Consider the following 19,752-nt stretch of genomic DNA (forward strand, 5'->3'; position numbering starts at 1 on the left):
TGGTGGCAGCCATTGGGTTATGTGACGTGACAAATGATTTGGAGTTTAAAATCCCATTGTATTAATGAGGAGAGTCTACCATTCAATTAAAATGGAATGAATCTGGAATTTAAAACATTGCAGTGAATAGTGGGAACCATGTGACTGGTGATGTGATACTGCCCCAGTGTTTTGTGGGATTGTGAGCATGAAGTGTTGGCAAGCGATCACAGGTGGAGGTGAGCAGGGAGAAGCTTGTTGTGTTGATTTGGAGGAAGCCATTGCTGAGACAGACGGAGAGGAAGCAGGAGGGAGTGTATATTTTGGAGGGGTGGGGATGTTGGTTGGCAATTTTAACTTTATCCTTTCTCTTGTCCTCTGACAGGGAGAACATCTCCATCCAGGGAATTCGCTGGTGGAGCCGCTGCATCATAGTCAACTTCCTCCTGTTTATTTTGCTGTTTTTTCTCACCACTCCGTCCATCGTGCTGTCCACCGTTGACAAGTTCAACGTCACTCGACCGATCTACTACCTCAATGTAAGTCTGTTCTTCTGACTCGTTTCTTCCTCGTCCAGTTTGGTCCTCCCTCCTGTAGGAGGCGCTGATTTGATGTGTGTTTGAGAGCGGATGCTGGTTCCTACTGAGGACGGGTGTCATGGCTGAGTCCCCTGCAGTTTGCCTCACATGTGCTTTCATTTCCAGAAGGTGGAAATCCTACCTGACGATTCGACAGACAGATCCTTCCAGCTATGTTTCACCTGTTGAGGCCGGTCAGATATTCCTTCTCAGGCTGAGGATTGAACCTGGGGTCCTCCTGCACTGTAGGGGGCAGTGCCACAGTGAGCCATCTGCAGGAGCTACCAGCTCCCCTTTGTACCAATCAGATTGAAACTGTTAACACCAGATTCCCACTCCTTTATCTTCAATACTGGGAGTTATACAACATGGAAACAGACCCTTCGGTCCAACTCATCCACGCCAACCATGTTTGCCAAACTAAGCTAGTACCACTTGCCTGCATTTGGCCCATATCCCTCTAAACCTTTCCTATTCATGTAGCTATGCAAATGACTTTTAAATGTTGTAACAGTGTCTGTCTCTCTCACTTCCTCTGGCAATTTGTTCCACACACGAACCATCCTTTGTGTGAAAAGGTTGCCCCTCATGACCTTTCTAAATCTTCCTCTTCTCACCTTAAGAATATGTTCCCTAGTTTTGAACTTCTCTACCGTAAGGAAAAAAACCTTGGCCATTCACCTTACCTATACCCCTCATAATTTTATAAACCTCTACCTCTTACACTCCAGAGCAAAAAATTCCAGTCTAGCCTTAAAACTCAAACCCTCTAGTCCTGGCAACATCCTGGTAAATCTTTTCTAAATCCTCCCTGATTTAATAATATCCTTCCCATAGCAGGGTGACCAGAACTGGACACAGTACTTCAGTTATATTACTGGCCTCACCAATGTCCTGTACACCCTCAACATAATATTTTGAGGTGTGGTGCTGGAAAAGCGCAGCAGGTCAGGCAGCATCCGAGGAGCAGGAGAATCGACGTTTTGGACGTAAGCCCTTCAACGTGGATCCAGCACCGATCCTTGTGGCACTCCACTGATCACAGGCCTCCAAGTCTGAAAAACAACCCTCCACCACCACCCTCTGTCTCCTATCACCAAACCAATTTTGTCTTCACTTGGCAAGCTCTCCCCGAATCCCATGTGCTTTAACTTTATTAATTAGTCTATCGTGGAATCTTGTCAAAGGCTTGACTAAAATGCATGAGCACACAACTTCCTTTAACCAGACGCTCTCGCTTCCCACACAATCCTTCGTTGTAATGAATCTCCAGAGCTGAGGTAAGAGTGACAGCCTTTGGTATCAAGGCTGCATTCAGCTCAGCAAAACTGGAATCAATGGGTATCTTCGCTGGTTGGAGTCATACCTGGCACAAAGAAAGATGGTCATTGTTGTTGGAGGTCAGTCATCTCAGCTCTAGGATATTTCTGCAGGAGTCCCTCAGGGCAGTGTCCTAGGCCCAACCATCTTCAGCTGCTTCATCAATGACCTTCCCTCCATCATAAGGTCTGAAGTGGGGAGGTACACTGATGATTGCGCAAAGTTCATCACCATTTGCAAATCCTCAGATAGTGAAGCAGTCTGTGTTCAAATGTAACAAGGTCTGGACAATATCCAGGCCTGGGGCTGACAAATGGCAATGTAACATGCACGCTACACAAATGCCAGGCAATGACTGTCACCAATAAGAGAGAATCTAACCTTCACTCCTTGACAATACCATAATTGCATCCCCTATATCAACACCCTGGGGGTTACTATTGGCCAGAAACTTAGCTAATCTCACCATATAAACCAGTGGTTACAAGAGCAGGTCAGAGGCAAGGAATACTGCAGTGAATAACTCATCTCTTGACTGCCAAAACCTGTCCATCATCTACAAGGCACAAGTCAGGAGTATGATGGAATACTCCCCACTTGCCTGAATGGATACAGCTCCAATAACACTCAAGAAACTTGACAATATTCAGGACAAAGCAGCCTGCTCAACTGGCACCAAATCCACAAACATTCAATCCCTCCGTCATTGGGAGTTACCAGCAGTGTGTACCATCTACAAGATGAACTGCAGAGATTCACCAAAGATCCTGACAGAGTACCTTCCAAACTCATGACCACATTCACCTAGAAGGAGAAGAACAGCAGGTACATGGGAAGCCCACTCCCTGCTAGTTTCCCTCCAAGCCACTCACCAAAATTACTTAAACATATATCACTATTTCCTTACTGTCGCTGGGTCAAAATACTGGAATTTCCATCCTAAGGGCATTGTGGGTCAACCCACAGCAGGTGGACTGCAGCGGTTCAAGAAGGCAGCTCACCCCCACCTTTTCAAGGGGCAACTAGGGATGGACAATAAATGCTGGCCCAGCCAGCGATGTCCATATCCCATGAAAAGATGGAAAATAACCCACCCAAACTGAACCAAATGAGTTTGGAATTTGAAGAGCCTACATTATGGTATGGGATAAATGCTCACCTACTTGTGACACTGGTCAGCCAAGTGGATCTGATAGAATATGAGTTCCCTGATTGAGGCTGTTAATCTGGTCCAGTCAGGGAGTCCTGGCTGACAGGTGTAAACAGGTGTCTCAGAAGTTCTGCTTACTCTGAGACCTGGCTGTGAGGGAGCTGCATCAGTGTCAAGGATTTTCCTGATGTAAATAAAGGGGTACTTGGTGATGGGATACCAGCCCCTGTGGAGTTATTTCAACTGGGCTGCGTCTAACCTGTTTGAAATCACAAGAGCAGTCACACAGGAGGAGGCCATTCAGCCCCTTACATACACTCTATTGTCATGGCTGATCTGAATGTGGCATCCACTTCATGTCCCTGTCCCCTCCCGACTTAAAACTTGGAAGCTTGCTGTGTACAGTGAGACATGAGACAGACAGAGCACATGCCTGCCTTGGGCGGTTAGCTTTTCCTGGGTCAGATTGGTAGCGTGTCAGTGTAGACTATAGCCCTCTAGGAGTGGAATTCTGTGAAGCATGGCTGACCCAGACTCTCCAGCTCTTACCCACCCTCACCCACTTGGTTGGTGTTCTGGAAAGATTTCCAGTTTATGATCACTCCTTCGGTGGAAGTAACATTCTGGAGTGGGACTCGAACCTAGAATTTCTATCTCTGAGACACAGCCTATAGGACTTTCTGTTCGATCCTGTCAAGCGACAATTAACCTTCTCATTGTTGATACAGGATCCTGTCATCAGCCAATTCTTCCCCACACTCCTGCTGTGGGCCTTCAGTGCTCTCCTCCCAACCATTGTCTACTACTCAACCATATTTGAGGGCCACTGGACAAGGTAGGAATGATGTGCTCATACATGAATATTTGTGAGAATATTGTAGGGCTGTGTGCTTTGTGTAGGCTTCATGACAGGCCATGGTACACTTGGTCTTAGAAAGAAATGGTACTCTTTGGCTCTCGAAACAGGAGCTGTTCGAGCCCTTGTTTAACAAACCTTGGGAGTTTGGGAGAAATCTGGGAAGACCCTGCCGAGTCCCTTCAGGCAATTGGGGGGGGGGGGATTCGAGCCCAGCAGACTAGGCTGGCTGTGAATGGTGCCTGCCTTTTGCCTTGTGATCACCTCTGTACCAGCCAGAAACAGGTCCAGCTCCCATTTAAAGGAATTTGGTGAACTGCTGCGTCAAAACATTGACTTTTCATCGAGGAAAAGTACCACCTTCTGAGCTCTAACCTCGGCCTGACCTCCTAGAGCCTCTGGTCATAGCGTCATAGTTATAGAGTTGTACAGCATGGAAGCAGACCTTTCGGTCCACCTCCTCCATGCTGACCAGATATCCTAACCTAATCTAGTCCCATTTGCCAGCACCTTGCCCATATCCCTCTAAACCCTTCCTATTCATATACACATCCAGATGCCTTTTAAATGTTGTAATTGGGAATTGGTTTAACTCAGTTGGCTGGATTGTTGGAGCGTGATGCTAACAGCATGGGTTTAATTCCCACCACTGGTTTGAGATTACCATGAAGTACTCTCCTTCCTAACCTCCTCCCTCACCTGAGGTCTGGTGGCCCTCAGGTTAAATCCACCACCAGTCTCTTCCCTCTGACAGGAGAGCAGCTCCTATGGTCTGCTAAGCCTATGGCAACACAACAACAAATGTAATTGTACCAGCCTCCACCACATCCTCTGGCAGCTCATTCCGTACACGTACCACGTCTGTGTGAAAAAGTTGCCCCTTAGGTCCCTTTTATATCTTTCCCCTCTCACTCTAAACCTATGCCCTCTAGCTATGGACATCCCCACCCCAGGGAAAAGACCTTGTCTATTTGCCCTAACCATGCCCCTCATAATTTTATAGACCCTTAAAAGGTCACCCCTCAGCCTCTGACGCTCCAGGGAAAACAGTTCCAGCCTGTTCAGCCTCTCCCTATAGCTCAAATTCTCCAACCCTGGCACCTTATAAATCCTTTCTGAACCCTTGCAAGTTTCGCAACATCTTTCCGATAGGAAGGAGACCAGAATTGCACGCAATATTCCAACAATGGCCTAACCAATGTCCTGTACAGCCGCAACATGACCTCCCAACTCCTGTACTCAATACTCTGACCAAGAAAGGAAAGCATACCAAACGCCTTCTTCACTATCCTATCTACCTGCGACTCCACTTTCAAGGAGCTATGAACCTGCACTCCAAGGTCTCTCAGCAACACTCCCCAGGACCTAACTATTAAGTGTATAAGGCAAAAGTGAGGACTGCAGATGCTGGAGATTAGAGTCGAGAGTGTGGTGCTGGAAAAGCACAGCAGGTCAGACGGCATCCGAGGAGCGGGTGAATCGAGGTTTTGGGCAAAAGCCCTTCATCAGGAATGACTGATGAAGGGCTTTTGCCTGAAATGTCGATTCTCCTATATTAAGTCCTGCTCTGATTTGTCCTTACTAACTGGAAAAAATTACTAACTCTGCATGCCCGTCCACTCTTTTTGTTATATCATAAGTCTACAGTGTAGTCTGGACACTATCAGGTACAGATGTGCTCCTTATTTGATGGGTTCCTGTGACTCCAGGCTAACCAGGGAGACAAAGATGTGTAACTAATCAGATTCAAAGCATTTCTCCAAAATTCCACTCTGTAAAGATGAACCGGTTACTGTCCCCAATGTCATCGCCCTTATGCTGCGTCTTTGCAGTGGTCATTCAGAAAATCAGTGAGGCTTGGAAAGGAATGGATTCTCACTGGCCTGTGAGGTTTCCCACCATCAATCTCAGTCCTTTAGCTGAGAAAGACAGCCTTCACTCACTTAGAGCTGTTAGGTTGAAGAATCAATCTCAAACCGATGGATTAATAATGCGGCAGTGTTGTATAATATAGGAGTGCTGCCTGTAACGAGCGTTTGAAGAATGTTTGGAAATGCAGGTCTTTCTCTTACAAAGCTGGCGGTTTTTGTGCTACCCCTTTGCAACCCCCCACCCCCCGTCCCTGGGTGAGGCTGGGAGATGTGGGGAGTGCACCCTACACCCACTTCTCTCCAGCCATCCACCTGTAAGGCTGGCACTGCTGTCATAGAACCCTTGGCGAGACCCCAGGCACTTGTGGAAATCTCCCTTAAACAGTCCACTTGTGGCTTGGCGAAAGCGAGCATAATGTTGACCATTACAACTAGACAACTCGAGACTAGTTCAGAGTCAGCCCATTCTGGCAGCACTGTGTGGGTGTCCCCACATCCCAAAGACAGGCAGCTCTTCAGCACCCTCCAGGGCAATTAGGGATGGGCCCCAGCCAGCGATACCCACATACCTTGAAAGAGTTTTTTTAAAAAGAAACTAGTAGAGGGGGTGAAGCTTTTTCCTACAGATACACAAAGTCTTGATTTGACCACACTGAGGGCTGTTTTCAATACTAGGCACGCTGCATCTTAGGATTTATTGTTGGTTTTGGAAGGAGTGAAATGCAGATTCACCAGAATCTGAGCTGCACTCCCACCCTTTCCCACTGAGTCACAGTACATGCTAATTCCATCAATGATTTACAATCCGAAGTTAACGGATTGTAGCCAGCCACACAGTACCCTCACAGCACTGGAAGGAAGAGGGACTTCTGAATTAGTCTTGAGTGGTCTGGTTATAATGGGCTATAAAGGGGTATGGAACCAAGGCCAGATTTTGAAGTTGAGATATAGATCATCCATTGAATTACAACATGACTTATATCTGTTCTTATAATCTCAATACTCTTTATTGATTTTATTGATTGGGCTCCTGAGTTTGATTGGACCACCCAATTTTTCATCTGTCAATGTGATTATTGCTCTACCTGCAAACCCCTTCAGTTCATTAATAAACAAGTAGGGACTTAACATGGGGCAGTCAGGAATCATATTACAAACAAGACCTCACCAACGAAGGGAAAACAATGGTATTTGTACAGGACTTTATCCAATTAGTAATAGATTTCATAAAGCTCCCCTTGACAGAGATATATTAAGGCGGTGCGGTGGCTAAGTGGTTAGCTCTGCTGCCTCGCAGCACCAGGGACCTGGGTTCGATTCCAGCCTCGGGCGACTGTCTGTGCAGAGTTTGCATGTTCTCCCTGCGTCGGCGTGGGTTTCCTCTGGGTGCTCTGGTCTCCTCACGCAATCCAAAGATGTGCAAGTCAAGTGGATTGGCCATGGGAAATTGCCCATAGAGTTTAAGGATGTGTGGGTTAGCCATGGTGAAATGCAGGGTTACATGCATAGGGGGTCAGGGGAGGGTGGGTCTTAGTGGGATGCTTTGGAGGGTCAGTGTGGACTCAATGTGCTGAATGGCTTGTTTCCACAGTGTAGGGATTCTGTTGGTGTCTGAGGACATGAATCACAGAAGGTTAGCATGTTTAAATCAGTAATTAGGAAAGCTAATAGAAATAGTAATGTTAGCATTTATTGTAAGGGAAATAAAAATCAAAAGTAGGGAGGTTATGCCTCAGTTTTACAAGACATTGATCAGACCATATCTGTGCACAGTGAGAAAGGGTGTGTATTTACTGGAAGCAATTCAGAGAGGGTTTACCAGACGAATACCTGAAACGCAGGCTGGGGGAGGGGACAGGTTGCGCTGTAGGGAAAGGTTGGACAGGCTGAGCTTGCATCTGCTGGAGATTGGAACAACAAGAGCTGACTTGATTGAAACACAAAAATCCTGAGGGGTCACGGCAGGGTCGATGTGGAGAAAACGTTTGCCCTTATTGTTTAGAATGAATGGTTACCATGTAAAGATCCGGGGGATCCCCCCGCCCATTCGGATTGGAGATGAGGTGAATTTCTTTTCTCTGAGGGGGAAGAGGCTCTTTGGAACTCTTGGCGAAAGCAACGTATGTTTAAGTCCGAGGTCACTTCTTGCTAAGCGATCGGTTGAAGGGTTGCTGAGGGGAGGCAGGAAGGCAGATTTGAAGTTATAATCAGATCATCCAAGATCCTATTAGACAGTGATACAGGGTCAAAGGACTGAATGGCCTGCTCCTACTCCTAGTTTCAATGTACATATGACACGATGGGACTTCATTTCAACCTAACAAGAGCACGGGGAGCTCCCCGAACCGCCGGTTTTAAAACTTTTGGGAAAGCAACATGCTCCTGTCTGTTTTCCGAGGCTGTGAGTATTCACCGCTCCCTGGCAAGGCAGAGGGCCTGGCCCAGGAATAAGCAGTTTTTCACTTCTCTTTCAAAATCCTTGTTTTCCACAGGTCTTCAGAAAACCGTGTCACAATGCACAAACTCTACAGCTTCCTCATTATCATGGTGCTCATACTGCCTTCTCTGGGTCTCACTAGGTAAGGCATTTATTCACTCTGAACCAAAGGCAACTCATTGTTAAAGCATTATCTTTTGTGGTATGTGCAGTGCTGTAAGTCTGGTGTTTGCTATCCATCCTGAGTGCATCGATACAGCTCACTGGCCACCAGAGGGCGGGAAGGAGTAGTTGTGGGACAGCAGTTGCAGGTAGAAAGTGACCAGGTAAGGACAAGCATCCTATCTGAGTTTTTGGTTTTTAGGCACAGGCCCGTTAATGTTAAGTACGCACAGGCCCGTTCTGGATTGCTGTTCAACCACAAAAGTTTGTAGTTTAGAGAGAATACTGGTAAAGGAGGGAGCGCTTTCATTCTTAAAAGGACATATGCAACCAAATATGGTTTTACCACAGATTCAACAGATTTATGCTCATTTTGCACTGTTAATTTTTCAAAGAAAATGAAGCTCACATTCAGAGACTCTAATCCTATGTCCCCAGTCCATCCACCAAGTAATATGGTAGTTTATTTTATGAAATGTGTTGGGGTTTTGAAGATTGGAGTAGATGTAGGTAAATGAAAGTTAGGCATTAATTGGTAAAGGAATAGGGTATAAAATGAGGGAAATGTTGCTGAAACTGTACAAGGTATTAGCGAGACCACAGCTGGAGTGCTGCATAGAGGTTTTGGTGTCCTTGCTTGAGGAGGGATGTAGTTACGTTTGGAGGTAGCTCAGAGCAGGTTCATGAAAGTGATTCCAGATGTGAGGAGTTTGTCTTATGAGGAGACATTGGGGAGTTTAGGCCCGTATTGTGGAGAAAAATGAGAGAATATCTAATTGAGAAGCTAAAGGGGATTGATAAAGTGGAGATAGACAAGATGTTTCCTCATGTGGAACAATCTGGAACGAGTGATCATAGTTTTAGGATAAACGGTGGCAGGTTTGGAGCAGAGATGAGGAGAAATCATTTCTCTCAAATGGTCACGAATTTATGGAATTCACTCGCCCCAGAGTGTGGTGGATGCTGGGACATTGAGTAAATTTCAGGAGGAGATACAATTTTTAAAATTTGCAATGGGTTAAAGGGTTATGGGGAGCGGGCAGGAACATGGAGATGAAGCTGAGATGAGAGCAGCCATGATCATATTGAATGGTGGAGTAGGCTTGAGGGGCTAAATGGTCTACTCCTGCTCCTGGATCTTATGATAAAGTGCTAAGGAATATATAAACAAATTTTTAAAAATACATAGGAAGAGATTGTAAAAGCTTGGGTTTAAACAAAAAGAGTAAACAAAGAGAATTGTGAAGAGAATTACAATGGAAAACAGGAAATGGTACAGTCATTAAATAAATGTGCATCTGTCTTCATGGTGGAAGGTATAATGAAACATTACAGAAGTAATGGGGCAATCGAGGGTCACATGTAAATGGAGAACTTATGGATATTTAGTATTCATGAAAAAATTGGACATTTCAAAATAAATGGGACCAAAATCCAACAGATGTTTGGGATATGGTGGCTGATATCTCAGGGGTTTGAAGAGCTGTGGCCTACAAAAATGTGGCCGATGGACTGATGGTATTTGTCTAAGTCTCTCCTTATTCCAGAATGGTCTCTGTGGATGGGAAGGTTGAAAAAAAAAGATTATTTAGGAAAGGAGGAAGAGGGCTAAACTGGGAACTATTGGCCAGTTAGTCTGATGTGTGGAGCAGGGAATATGCTCAAATCAATTATTAGGGTTGGGGCATTCAGACAGACACCTAGTGGTGGCACAGAGTCAGTACGGGGTCAGAAATGTTGTTTGAGGCTGCAAATAGCTGGGTAGATAAAGGGGAACCAATAGATATAGAGCATCTGAATGTTCAAAATTATTCAATTAGATGCAGCACAGACAGTTTTCATATAATTTGAACTCTTGATAGAACATAGAACATAGAACAATACAGCACAGAACAGGCCCTTCGGCCCACGATGTTGTGCCGAACTTCTAACCTAGATTAAGCACCCATCCATGTACCTATCCAAATGCCGCTTAAAGGTCGCCAATGATTCTGACTCTACCACTCCCACGGGCAGCGCATTCCATGCCCCCACCACTCTCTGGGTAAAGAACCCACCCCTGACATCTCCCCTATACCTTCCACCCTTCACCTTAAATTTATGTCCCCTTGTAACACTCTGTTGTACCCGGGGAAAAAGTTTCTGACTGTCTACTCTATCTATTCCTCTGATCATCTTATAAACCTCTATCAAGTCACCCCTCATCCTTCGCCGTTCCAACGAGAAAAGGCCGAGAACTCTCAACCTATCCTCGTACGACCTACTCTCCATTCCAGGCAACATCCTGGTAAATCTTCTCTGCACCCTCTCCAAAGCTTCCACATCTTTCCTAAAGTGAGGCGACCAGAACTGCACACAGTACTCCAACTGTGGCCTAACCAAAGTCCTGTACAGCTGCAACATCACTTCACGACTCTTGAATTCAATCCCTCTGCTAATGAACGCTAATACTCCATAGGCCTTCTTACAAACTCTATCCACCTGAGTGGCAACCTTCAAAGATCTATGTACATAGACCCCAAGATCCCTCTGTTCCTCCACCTGACTAAGAACCCTACCATTAACCCTGTATTCCGCATTCTTATTTGTTCTTCCGAAATGGACAACCTCACACTTGGCAGGGTTGAACTCCATCTGCCACTCCTCAGCCCAGCTCTGCGTCATATCTAAGTCCCTCTGCAGCCGACAACAGCCCTCCTCACTGTCCACAACTCCACCTATCTTCGTATCATCTGCAAATTTACTGACCCACCCTTCGACTCCCTCATCTCAGTCATTGATATTGAGGTTTATATTGAGAGTGGCACAGGGGTATTGAGGGTATCAGTCATTTATAAACTGTATCAATGGTTTAGATGAAGAGACCAAGTATAATGTATCATGAGGTCCACACTCAGTGTCACACACTGCTGCATGCATAGTCTCAGGTTAAATTCACCACCAGTTACCTCTCTCAAATGACAGAGCAGTCCTATTATTTGGTAGGAATATAGTGACTTTAACATTTTTAGATTGATAGCAAATCCCTATAAAAGAACACTGTTTGTGTGAGTGTAGTTTAGAAGGAATGATGGTTACTAGATTAACACCTGGGATGAGCTGACATTTCTGTGAGGATAGATTGAGCAGACCAGGATTATGTTCAATAGATTTCCAAAGAACAAACATTGAAATTCCTTAAAAGGCTGGACTTCCGCTTGTATTATTGTATCTCTGTGAATTTCTTGGGGATATGGTTTAACCATAAATCATTTTGATTTGATAAACTTCCAGAAAGTTTGTTAAATCTCATATTTATGGTCTATAACAAATTGAAGTCCTCTTGCTCTGAAGCCTTTAGAACCTCCTGTACCATGGCTCGTCAAAACAGTGTCTGAATGGTTTGACTCCCTGTGCCCTCTCTGTGTTACAGTCTCGATGTCTTCTTTCGATGGCTATTTGACAAGAGTTTCCTGGAGCGAGCCAGAATTAGATTTGAGTAAGTATCCTGTCTGTCTTCGATGCGTAGGAATGTGTTATCACTTTGAAAGGGATGAATTCATGGCAGAGATGTATCTGTAAGTGATGCATCGGCATATGCCAGTGATGAATATTTGTGTATTACACGTTTACGAAAAGCATTTATGGGTGTAAATCTATAAGGGATAGAGTTGTATCTTATGAATATATGGGATAGGTGACACACAGGCTGATGGGTGTCTGTTTATGGACACACTGTATATAGGACGGATGGATAATAAATATATGAAGATTTGGGCGTTGGGTTGGGTTTAAGTGCGTTTGTGAGTTTGAAGAATAGATGAGCGGGGCAGCAAGGTGTACTCGCAGGGCTTTATGAATGGATATGTAAGGGATCTCTGTGATGTGGTGTTAATAAATGAAGGGGCTGGATAAGTCATAGTGTGCAAGGACATTGGGGGGGCGATGGGAGGTGGGGGGGGCGGATGGCTGGAGGTTGGCACTAGATTAGATCACTGCTGAAGTGATGCCCAGTTTGGGCTCCACCTCATTCCAGCTTTGGTTCAAACTTGGACAATGGAGCTGAGTGCCAGAGGTGAGGTGAGAGTGACAGCCCTTGGCATCAAGATGGTGGCGACTTTGCTAACATCGAGGGAAAGATTGTTACTTTACACAATGTCAAGAAACAAGCTCTTTCCTGCACTCTGTCTCATCGTTGTTTGACACCACCACTACGGTGGTGTCAGCAGCAGATTTATAAATGGAGTTAGAGCTAAATTTAACTACACAGTTGTGAGTGTATAAGGAGTATGGGGAAAGTGAGGACTGCAGATGCTGGAAACTAGAGTTTAGATCAGAGGGGTGCTGGAAAAGCACAGCAGGTCAGGCAGCATCCGAGGAGCAGGAAAATCGATGTTTCGGGCAAAAGCCCTTCATCAGGAGTATAGTTAGGGGCTGAGTACCAGCTGTGTGGGGGATGGGGGAGGGGGGGTTACTGGTGTTGAGGATCACTATTTATTGTATTGCTGAGCAGGTGCTGCTTGATAGAACTGTTAATGACACACCTTCCATCACTTTACTGATGATCAAGAGTAGACTGATGGGATGGTAATTGATTGGGTTAGATGTGTCCTGCTTTTCATGTACAGGACATACCTGGGCAATTTTCCTCATTGTCAGGTAGAAGCCAGTGTTGTAACTGTACTGGAACAGCTTGGCTCGGGGAGCGGCGAGTTCTGGAGCATAAGTCTTCAGTACTGTTGCTGGAATGTTGTCAGAGCCCAAAACCTTTACAGCATCCAGTGTCTCCAACCACTTCTTGATATCATGTGTGGAGTGAATCGAATTGGCTGGAGCCTGGTATCTGTGATGCTTTGAAGCACTAGAGGAGGCTGAGATGGATCATCCACTCAGCAATTCTGGCTGAAGATTGCTGTGAAAGCTTCAGCCTTACCTTTTGCTCTGATGTGCTGGGCTCTCCCATCATTGAGGATGGGGATATTTGTGGAGCCTCCTCCTCCAATGAGATGTTTAATTGTCCACCACCAGTCACAACTGAATGCGGCAGGACTGCAGAGTGTAGATCTGATCATTACTTGCAGGATCCTTTAGCTCTATCTATCACTTGCTGTTTATGCTGTTTGGTGGCTTCAGCAGGTTGACCCCTCACTTTCAGGTATGTCTGGTGCTGCTCCTGGCATGCTCTCCCACACTCTCCATTGAACCAAGGTTGATCCCCTGGCTTGATGGTCATGGCTGAGTGGGGGATATGCCAGGCCATGAGGCTGCAGGTTGTGCTGGAGTACAGTTCTCCTGCTGTTGATGGCCCACAGCACCTCTCAGATGCCCAGTCTTGAACTGATTGATCTATTTAAAGTCTGTTTCATTGACTGTTTGACTGTAGCTCCCTGCTAGATGCTGCCATTTTGTTTTTGTGTGCAGGTGTGTGTTCCTTCCTGACCAAGGTGCCTTCTTTGTGAACTATGTTATCGCATCAGCCTTTGTGGGGAACTCCATGGCTCTGTTACGCCTCCCCAGCCTGCTGCTGTACTCCCTGCGGATGCTGGTGGCCAGATCTGCCGCAGAGAGGAAAGTCGTCAAGCAGGTGGGTCCTGGTCCTCTCTGCGGATCCGCCAGGGTCCTAGCTTCACTCCAGTAGGTTTGATGTGGAGCAAAAGGAGACCATTCGGGTTCCTGTCCCTGAGCCTTGAACCCCACTCCACTTCTATTCCACCAAACAGGACGGGTCCTGGGCATCTAATTCTTTTGACTCTTCAGCCTCTGTACCTGGCTTGAGACAACTTCTAACATTGTCAAAGCTTTCAGAATTTGTCATTTGCTTTCTCTGGCATTCCCTCTCATTTGACCTCACTCCATTCAAATGCTGTTTCTCGAAGACATGTGTTCAAACCTACAGCGAAACCCATGACGGCACAATGCAACCTGCCTCTGTCTGAAAACCATCGGTTGCTATTGCAGTGTCACCATCACCAAAATCTCAAAGCTCCATGCCGTGATTGAACATTTGTGGGCAACATTTTCTTAAAAAAAAATTATTTCCTGTCCCTGAGAATATATCCTTTTGTATAATGAATTACTTTGATGTGCATTGACTTATGCAGGTGAGTGCAGCAACCAGTTACTGCAGAGCAAGCTTCAAGGCAGACAGCAATGAGAGAAATGATTTAATCTAGTTTTGGTTGCCTTGGTGGAAGTTCATAGGTGCTGTGTTTTTGCAGCATCCCCAACTGTCCCGTGGCTCAACACTGCAACTCCCCCTCCCACTCCACCAAGGACATGCAGGTCCTTGGCCTCCTCCATTGCCAGACCCTGGCCACACAACGCCTGGAGGAAGAGCGCCTCATCTTCTGCCTAGGAACCCTCGAACCACAAGGGATGAATATAGATTTCTCCAGCTTCCTTATTTCCCCTCCCACCACCTTTTCTCAGACCCAACCCTCGGACTCAGCACTGCCTTAGTGACCTGCAATCTTCTTCCCGACCTCTCCGCCCCCACCCCCTCCCCCCTATCGTATTCCCAGCATTCCCCCCCACCCCACCCCAAACACCTTTTATCTCAGGCCACTTAGCATACCAGCCTCATTCCTGAAGAAGGGCTTATGTCCAAAACGTCGGTTCTCCTGCACCTCGGCTGCTGCCTGGCCTGCTGTGTTTTTCCAGCACCACATTTTTCAAATCTTGCTGAGTGCGCCTCAGTTTGTGTCCCTGCCAACAAAACCAAGCCTTCACATGAACAAACGGATGTGAATGTGGACTTTTTTTTTTGTTTACTCCTTTTATTTGGCCCTCCCTGACCCCCAGATATGCATTCTCTGCCAGTTACCTTGTTTCCTCGATTGAGGTTGCCAATGGATGCTGAACGAGTTGGAGGTCTGAGCTGTTGAGTGGGGTGAAATCCATGCCACAGTGCACTCTGAGATTTCCAAAGAAGCTTTACATGTGGTGTCTGTGCTATGTTCTACTCCAAAAGGAAGTGGTGGTGTAGACCAGTTGGGCTGAATAGCCTATTGCTCTGCTCTTACCTTCAATCCAACCAACTGTTTTAGACAGTGGTTCTTTACAAACATTATTGACGTACATTTCATTGCCTTCCAGAATCAAGCATATGAGTTTGAGTTTGGAGTGAATTACGCTTGGATGCTGTGTGTCTTCACGGTGGTGGTAGCTTACAGCATCACCTGTCCCACCATCGTTCCCTTTGGTAAGGACTTGCTGCCTTGGTGAATCCATTTCACAGAACAGTCGGCTACCGCCGTTGGCTTTCAACCGAAGGAAAGCAACAAGAAAGCGCACACTTCTCTCTCTTTTACACAATCTCTGAAAGCCTGTCACAGCAACTGAAGTAATTTTTGAAGTGCAGTTCCCCCCCACTGTAACACAGGGAGACACAGCAATCAATTCACAAGACAGCCTGCTCCCAGTCACTGAGATAGTATGACTGGGTATTCGATTCCAATAAAGTTGGGAGAGAGATAAAATGTCATTCAGGACCGTGGACAAAACGCTCCTGTTCCTCTCTGAAATAGTGCCACAAGACCTTTTACGTTAACCTGTAGACAGGCAGGAATTCTGCGTAACATTTCTTTTGAAGGACAGCACCTCTGACAGTGCAGCACTCCCTTGGTACTGCCACGGATTATGTGGCCACAGCTGTGCTGTGGGCTGCTTAAACTCACAACCTGCCATCGCCGAGGCAGAAAGTTTCCTGTTTTTATAAAAAACGGAGGACGGGTCAAAAGGAAGTTAACTCTGATTTCTCTCCACAGTTGGTGCCTGATCTGCTGAGCTTTAACAGTGATTTCTTATCTCTGTTTCTGCTTTATAGCGGCCGTACTTCTTTTGATTTTTTTATTTGGAAAGTTCCCAGTGCTGCCAGGTTTCACACTCAGTCACTCACCTTGACTGCCTTTCACGAAAGTTCATCATCTTATGGAAGTCAAGCTTGTGCCTAAAAACTGCACAGTTAATGCAAAACGCATTGTGGTGCTCACCTGTACAAACTAGAAAGATCCCCAGATCAAACCTTAAATCTGAGCTGGACAGCTGTAGTTAACCTTCACCGACTCAGAGCAGGGGAGGTAGCATTCAGGCAGGGGTTGCTGTTGGCAGTGATGCTGACAGCCTACGAGATGAATGCAGGTGGTTAGGAGGCTGCTGGTTGCTGTTCTCAGCATATTGTTGAATGGGTGGAGAGCTGGGATGCTGACTCACACGGCCCAAGCTGGAAGGAGCAAGGAGCCAGAGCAACACATTAATGTTCCCGAATGAGTTCCAAGCTGTGGCTCAGCAGGTGAGGGGCAGTGGCTGAAGTCTGTCCCACTCAGCATCTTGTGCGTTTTGTCATGGGTTTTTCCCTTTTGAACCACAGGTTTGATTTACATCCTACTGAAACACTTTGTGGACAGGTACAACTTGTACTATGCCTACCTACCTGCCAAACTCAACCGCAGGATCCACGCTGCTGCTGTCAATCAAACTCTGGCAGCCCCCATCATCTGCTTGTTCTGGCTGCTGTTCTTCTCTGTACTGCGAGGAGGTAAGTCCACTTGCTTCCATTAACCATTCACCTGGTAATCTCATCCCACTCCGCGACGATGGTGGAAATGCTTTGAAGAGTCAGGAAATGAGTTGCTTACTGCAGTATTCCTAGCCTCTGTCCAGCTTTAGTTTTCACTGTATTTATATGGCTAGTCAAATTCAGTTTCTGGTCAATGGTGAACTGCAGGACGTTAGTGGCAATGGTGACACCATTGAACATCAAAGGATGACCATTAGATGGCCTCTGCCTGGTTCTTGTACAGCGTGGACATAACTTGCACTGGATATTGTCCAGGTCCTTTTAGATCTGGAAATGCACTGTTTCAGTATCTGAGGAATTGCAAATGGTGCTGAACAGTGAACAATCATCAGTGAATGTCCCCACTTCTGACCTTGCGTTAATGAAGCAGAAGATGGCTAGCTGAACGTAAACAGAACTCTCTTCACTCTACTTTCTCTTTAGTTATGAACCTTTCCAGTTATTGTGTATCTCCTGTCTCCCTGTTGTGTAGGATTATCTGCAGCAACATCGATCTTCACCCTGACTGTGGTGCTGACCACCATTGCTGTCTGCATTGTTTCCAGTTGCTTTGGCTACTTCAAGTACTTCACTGTCAACATGATGGTGAGTTTGCACCTTACACTGATTCCCAATATAGGGTTCAAGCAGCATAGGAGAGGGAGGGATTTGAAGGCCTGCCAGGACATTCCCCCACTGTTGGACTGTGTATCAGATTCTGGCAATGGCTAGACTGGTCTCCTGTCAATGGCTCAGGCTAGGGTCAGGAGGTGGGTTGACTTCCTGGAAATCCCTGTCTGGTTGCCAGGGTCATAAGCAACGGTAGAATTCCATCTCCAGAGAGTGTGATTATCCTTGCTGGAATGAACAGAGGGTAAATACCAGAATTGACCAAATGCATTTAAACTGGGGAGGGTGAGGAAATGAGAGACTGAGCACTGGTCTGTGCTCCTGCTCTGTGTAATGGACACTGCAAATCCCCAGCAGCATGAGGAGAGTGGAGGGGGATTTGGAGCATGCCTTAGAGTATTCATGGGGAGGTAATGGCACGGTGGTCTAGTAATAAAAACAAAACCCAGGCTAATGTTGTGGCAATGTGGGTTCAAATCTCACCCTGGCAGATAGCGATATTTGAATTGGACAACCAAAATAATCTCAAAGTAAACACTGTCTATTTAACCACAATCAATTGTTGCAAAAACCTATCTAGTTTACTAAAGCCCTTTAGGGGAGGAAATCTGCTGACCTTACCTGGTCTGGCCTACATATGACCCAACTGTAACAATGAGGTTGACACCCAACTGCCCTCTCAAGTTGTCACTCAGTTCAAGGGCAATTAGGATTGGGCATTTGCTGCCCATCTCTATGAATAGGATGCCAGAATGGTGGTATCATAATGAGTCCAATCAGTCTCTCTGCTGGATCCTTAAGAGGCAAGTGTAGTGTACTTTAGGATAGGAAGATGGAAGAGGGACAATAAGCTGTGGACAGAGTAGACACTTGCTAATGTGAGTGTTGGCTTGGCTGAGGGAGCAAGTAGTCACACTTGTTTTTCAAGACCATAACTGCAAGTTGAACACGGCACTGATGTGAGAGCTGTTGCTGGAGAAGTATGACTAATTGGAGTGTGACCATGTTTTGCTACCCCAGGGTAAGAAATTGGCAACTGAGGAAGCAGAAGCAGATGCTGCAGCCCCTGCCTGGCGATCAGAGGTAAGTAACACAATGGTGGGTTTTAACATAGACAAACAGGGAGGAATCTTCCACCAGTCAAAGGACTATTTATGTAAGTCATGAAACAGGCATCATCTACACAGGATATTTAGACATAGCCATGGCTATGAAAGGTTTCGGGGGATTACGGGGCAAATGCAGGAAATTCATAGAATCTGTACAGTGTGAAAGCAGGCCATTCAGCTCATCAAGTCCACACTGGCCCTCCAAAGAGTTATACAAAATAGACATTCTATTGACCTCAGTACAGTGCACAAGTTCAAAATTTGTGGATGATTCAAAACTTGCAAACTGTAATAGGAGAATGTGAGAGAACTTCACAAGGAAGTAGGCTATGGGAATGAATGGACAATATTTAATGGAGAGAAGAATGAAGTGACTCCTTTTGAAGGAATATGCAGAGACAAGACAAAGTAAAAACTACAACTCGATGTGATGCAGGAGTCCTGGGAACTCGAGCTATAGGAGTAGTCCAGCAGATTTGTGTGGAAGCATTAGCTTTTGGAGTGGTGGAAGAGCACAGCAGTTCAGGCAGCATCCAAGTAGCTTCGAAATCGACGTTTCGGGCAAAAGCCCTTCATCAGGCTTTTGCCCGAAACGTTGATTTCGAAGCTACTTGGATGCTGCCTGAACTGCTGTGCTCTTCCAGCACCAGTAATCCAGAATCTGGTTTCCAGCATCTGCAGTCATTGTTTTTACCTCGTTAGCTATTGGAGTGCTGCTTCTTCAGCAGGTGGTTGTGAAGTTTAAGATCAGAAGACAGAATTTATAGCAAATGTTAATAGTGTGAAGCAACTGAAATTATATATTGAAAAAACCCATATTATTTGTTAAGTCTCTGATCTTTCAGAATTATCATGTTTCTTATGTAAATGCCAGAACTTTTTTTAAAAAAAGTTACATTCTCAAGTGAACTTCAACAACAGGTGCCATGTGGTCTCAGATAATGCACTGAAGGCGTGAGGTGCTCTGCGTGAGGCTGTCTGTACCCCAATGGTCAGACTGATGCTATTTCTAGAAAAGGGATTAACAGAATCTGACACGGATTCATGCTGTTTTACAGCAAAATACATTATTCTACAAATTCATTCCACAAACTTGTGTGTGTGTGTGTGGGGGGGGGGGGGGG

The 19,752-nt window shown here is 45.8% G+C and overlaps 1 protein-coding gene across 3 annotated transcripts in view; it reads left to right on the forward strand.

Annotated features, from left to right (window-relative positions):
- Nucleotides 1-19,752, forward strand: part of LOC140456880 (CSC1-like protein 2) — a 66,044-nt gene that overhangs the window by 41,649 nt on the left and 4,643 nt on the right. For all 3 annotated transcript variants that reach the window (XM_072550791.1, XM_072550805.1, XM_072550797.1), the window contains 9 exons: nt 365-518; nt 3,756-3,862; nt 8,247-8,333; nt 11,766-11,831; nt 13,754-13,916; nt 15,428-15,533; nt 16,701-16,868; nt 17,383-17,495; nt 18,540-18,602. In XM_072550791.1, the coding sequence (XP_072406892.1) occupies nt 365-518; nt 3,756-3,862; nt 8,247-8,333; nt 11,766-11,831; nt 13,754-13,916; nt 15,428-15,533; nt 16,701-16,868; nt 17,383-17,495; nt 18,540-18,602 (1,027 nt within the window). The remainder of the gene's footprint in view (nt 1-364; nt 519-3,755; nt 3,863-8,246; nt 8,334-11,765; nt 11,832-13,753; nt 13,917-15,427; nt 15,534-16,700; nt 16,869-17,382; nt 17,496-18,539; nt 18,603-19,752) is intronic.

The sequence above is a fragment of the Chiloscyllium punctatum genome, chromosome 3 (genome assembly GCF_047496795.1).
Source record: "Chiloscyllium punctatum isolate Juve2018m chromosome 3, sChiPun1.3, whole genome shotgun sequence".
NCBI classification, from domain to species: Eukaryota; Metazoa; Chordata; class Chondrichthyes; order Orectolobiformes; family Hemiscylliidae; genus Chiloscyllium; species Chiloscyllium punctatum.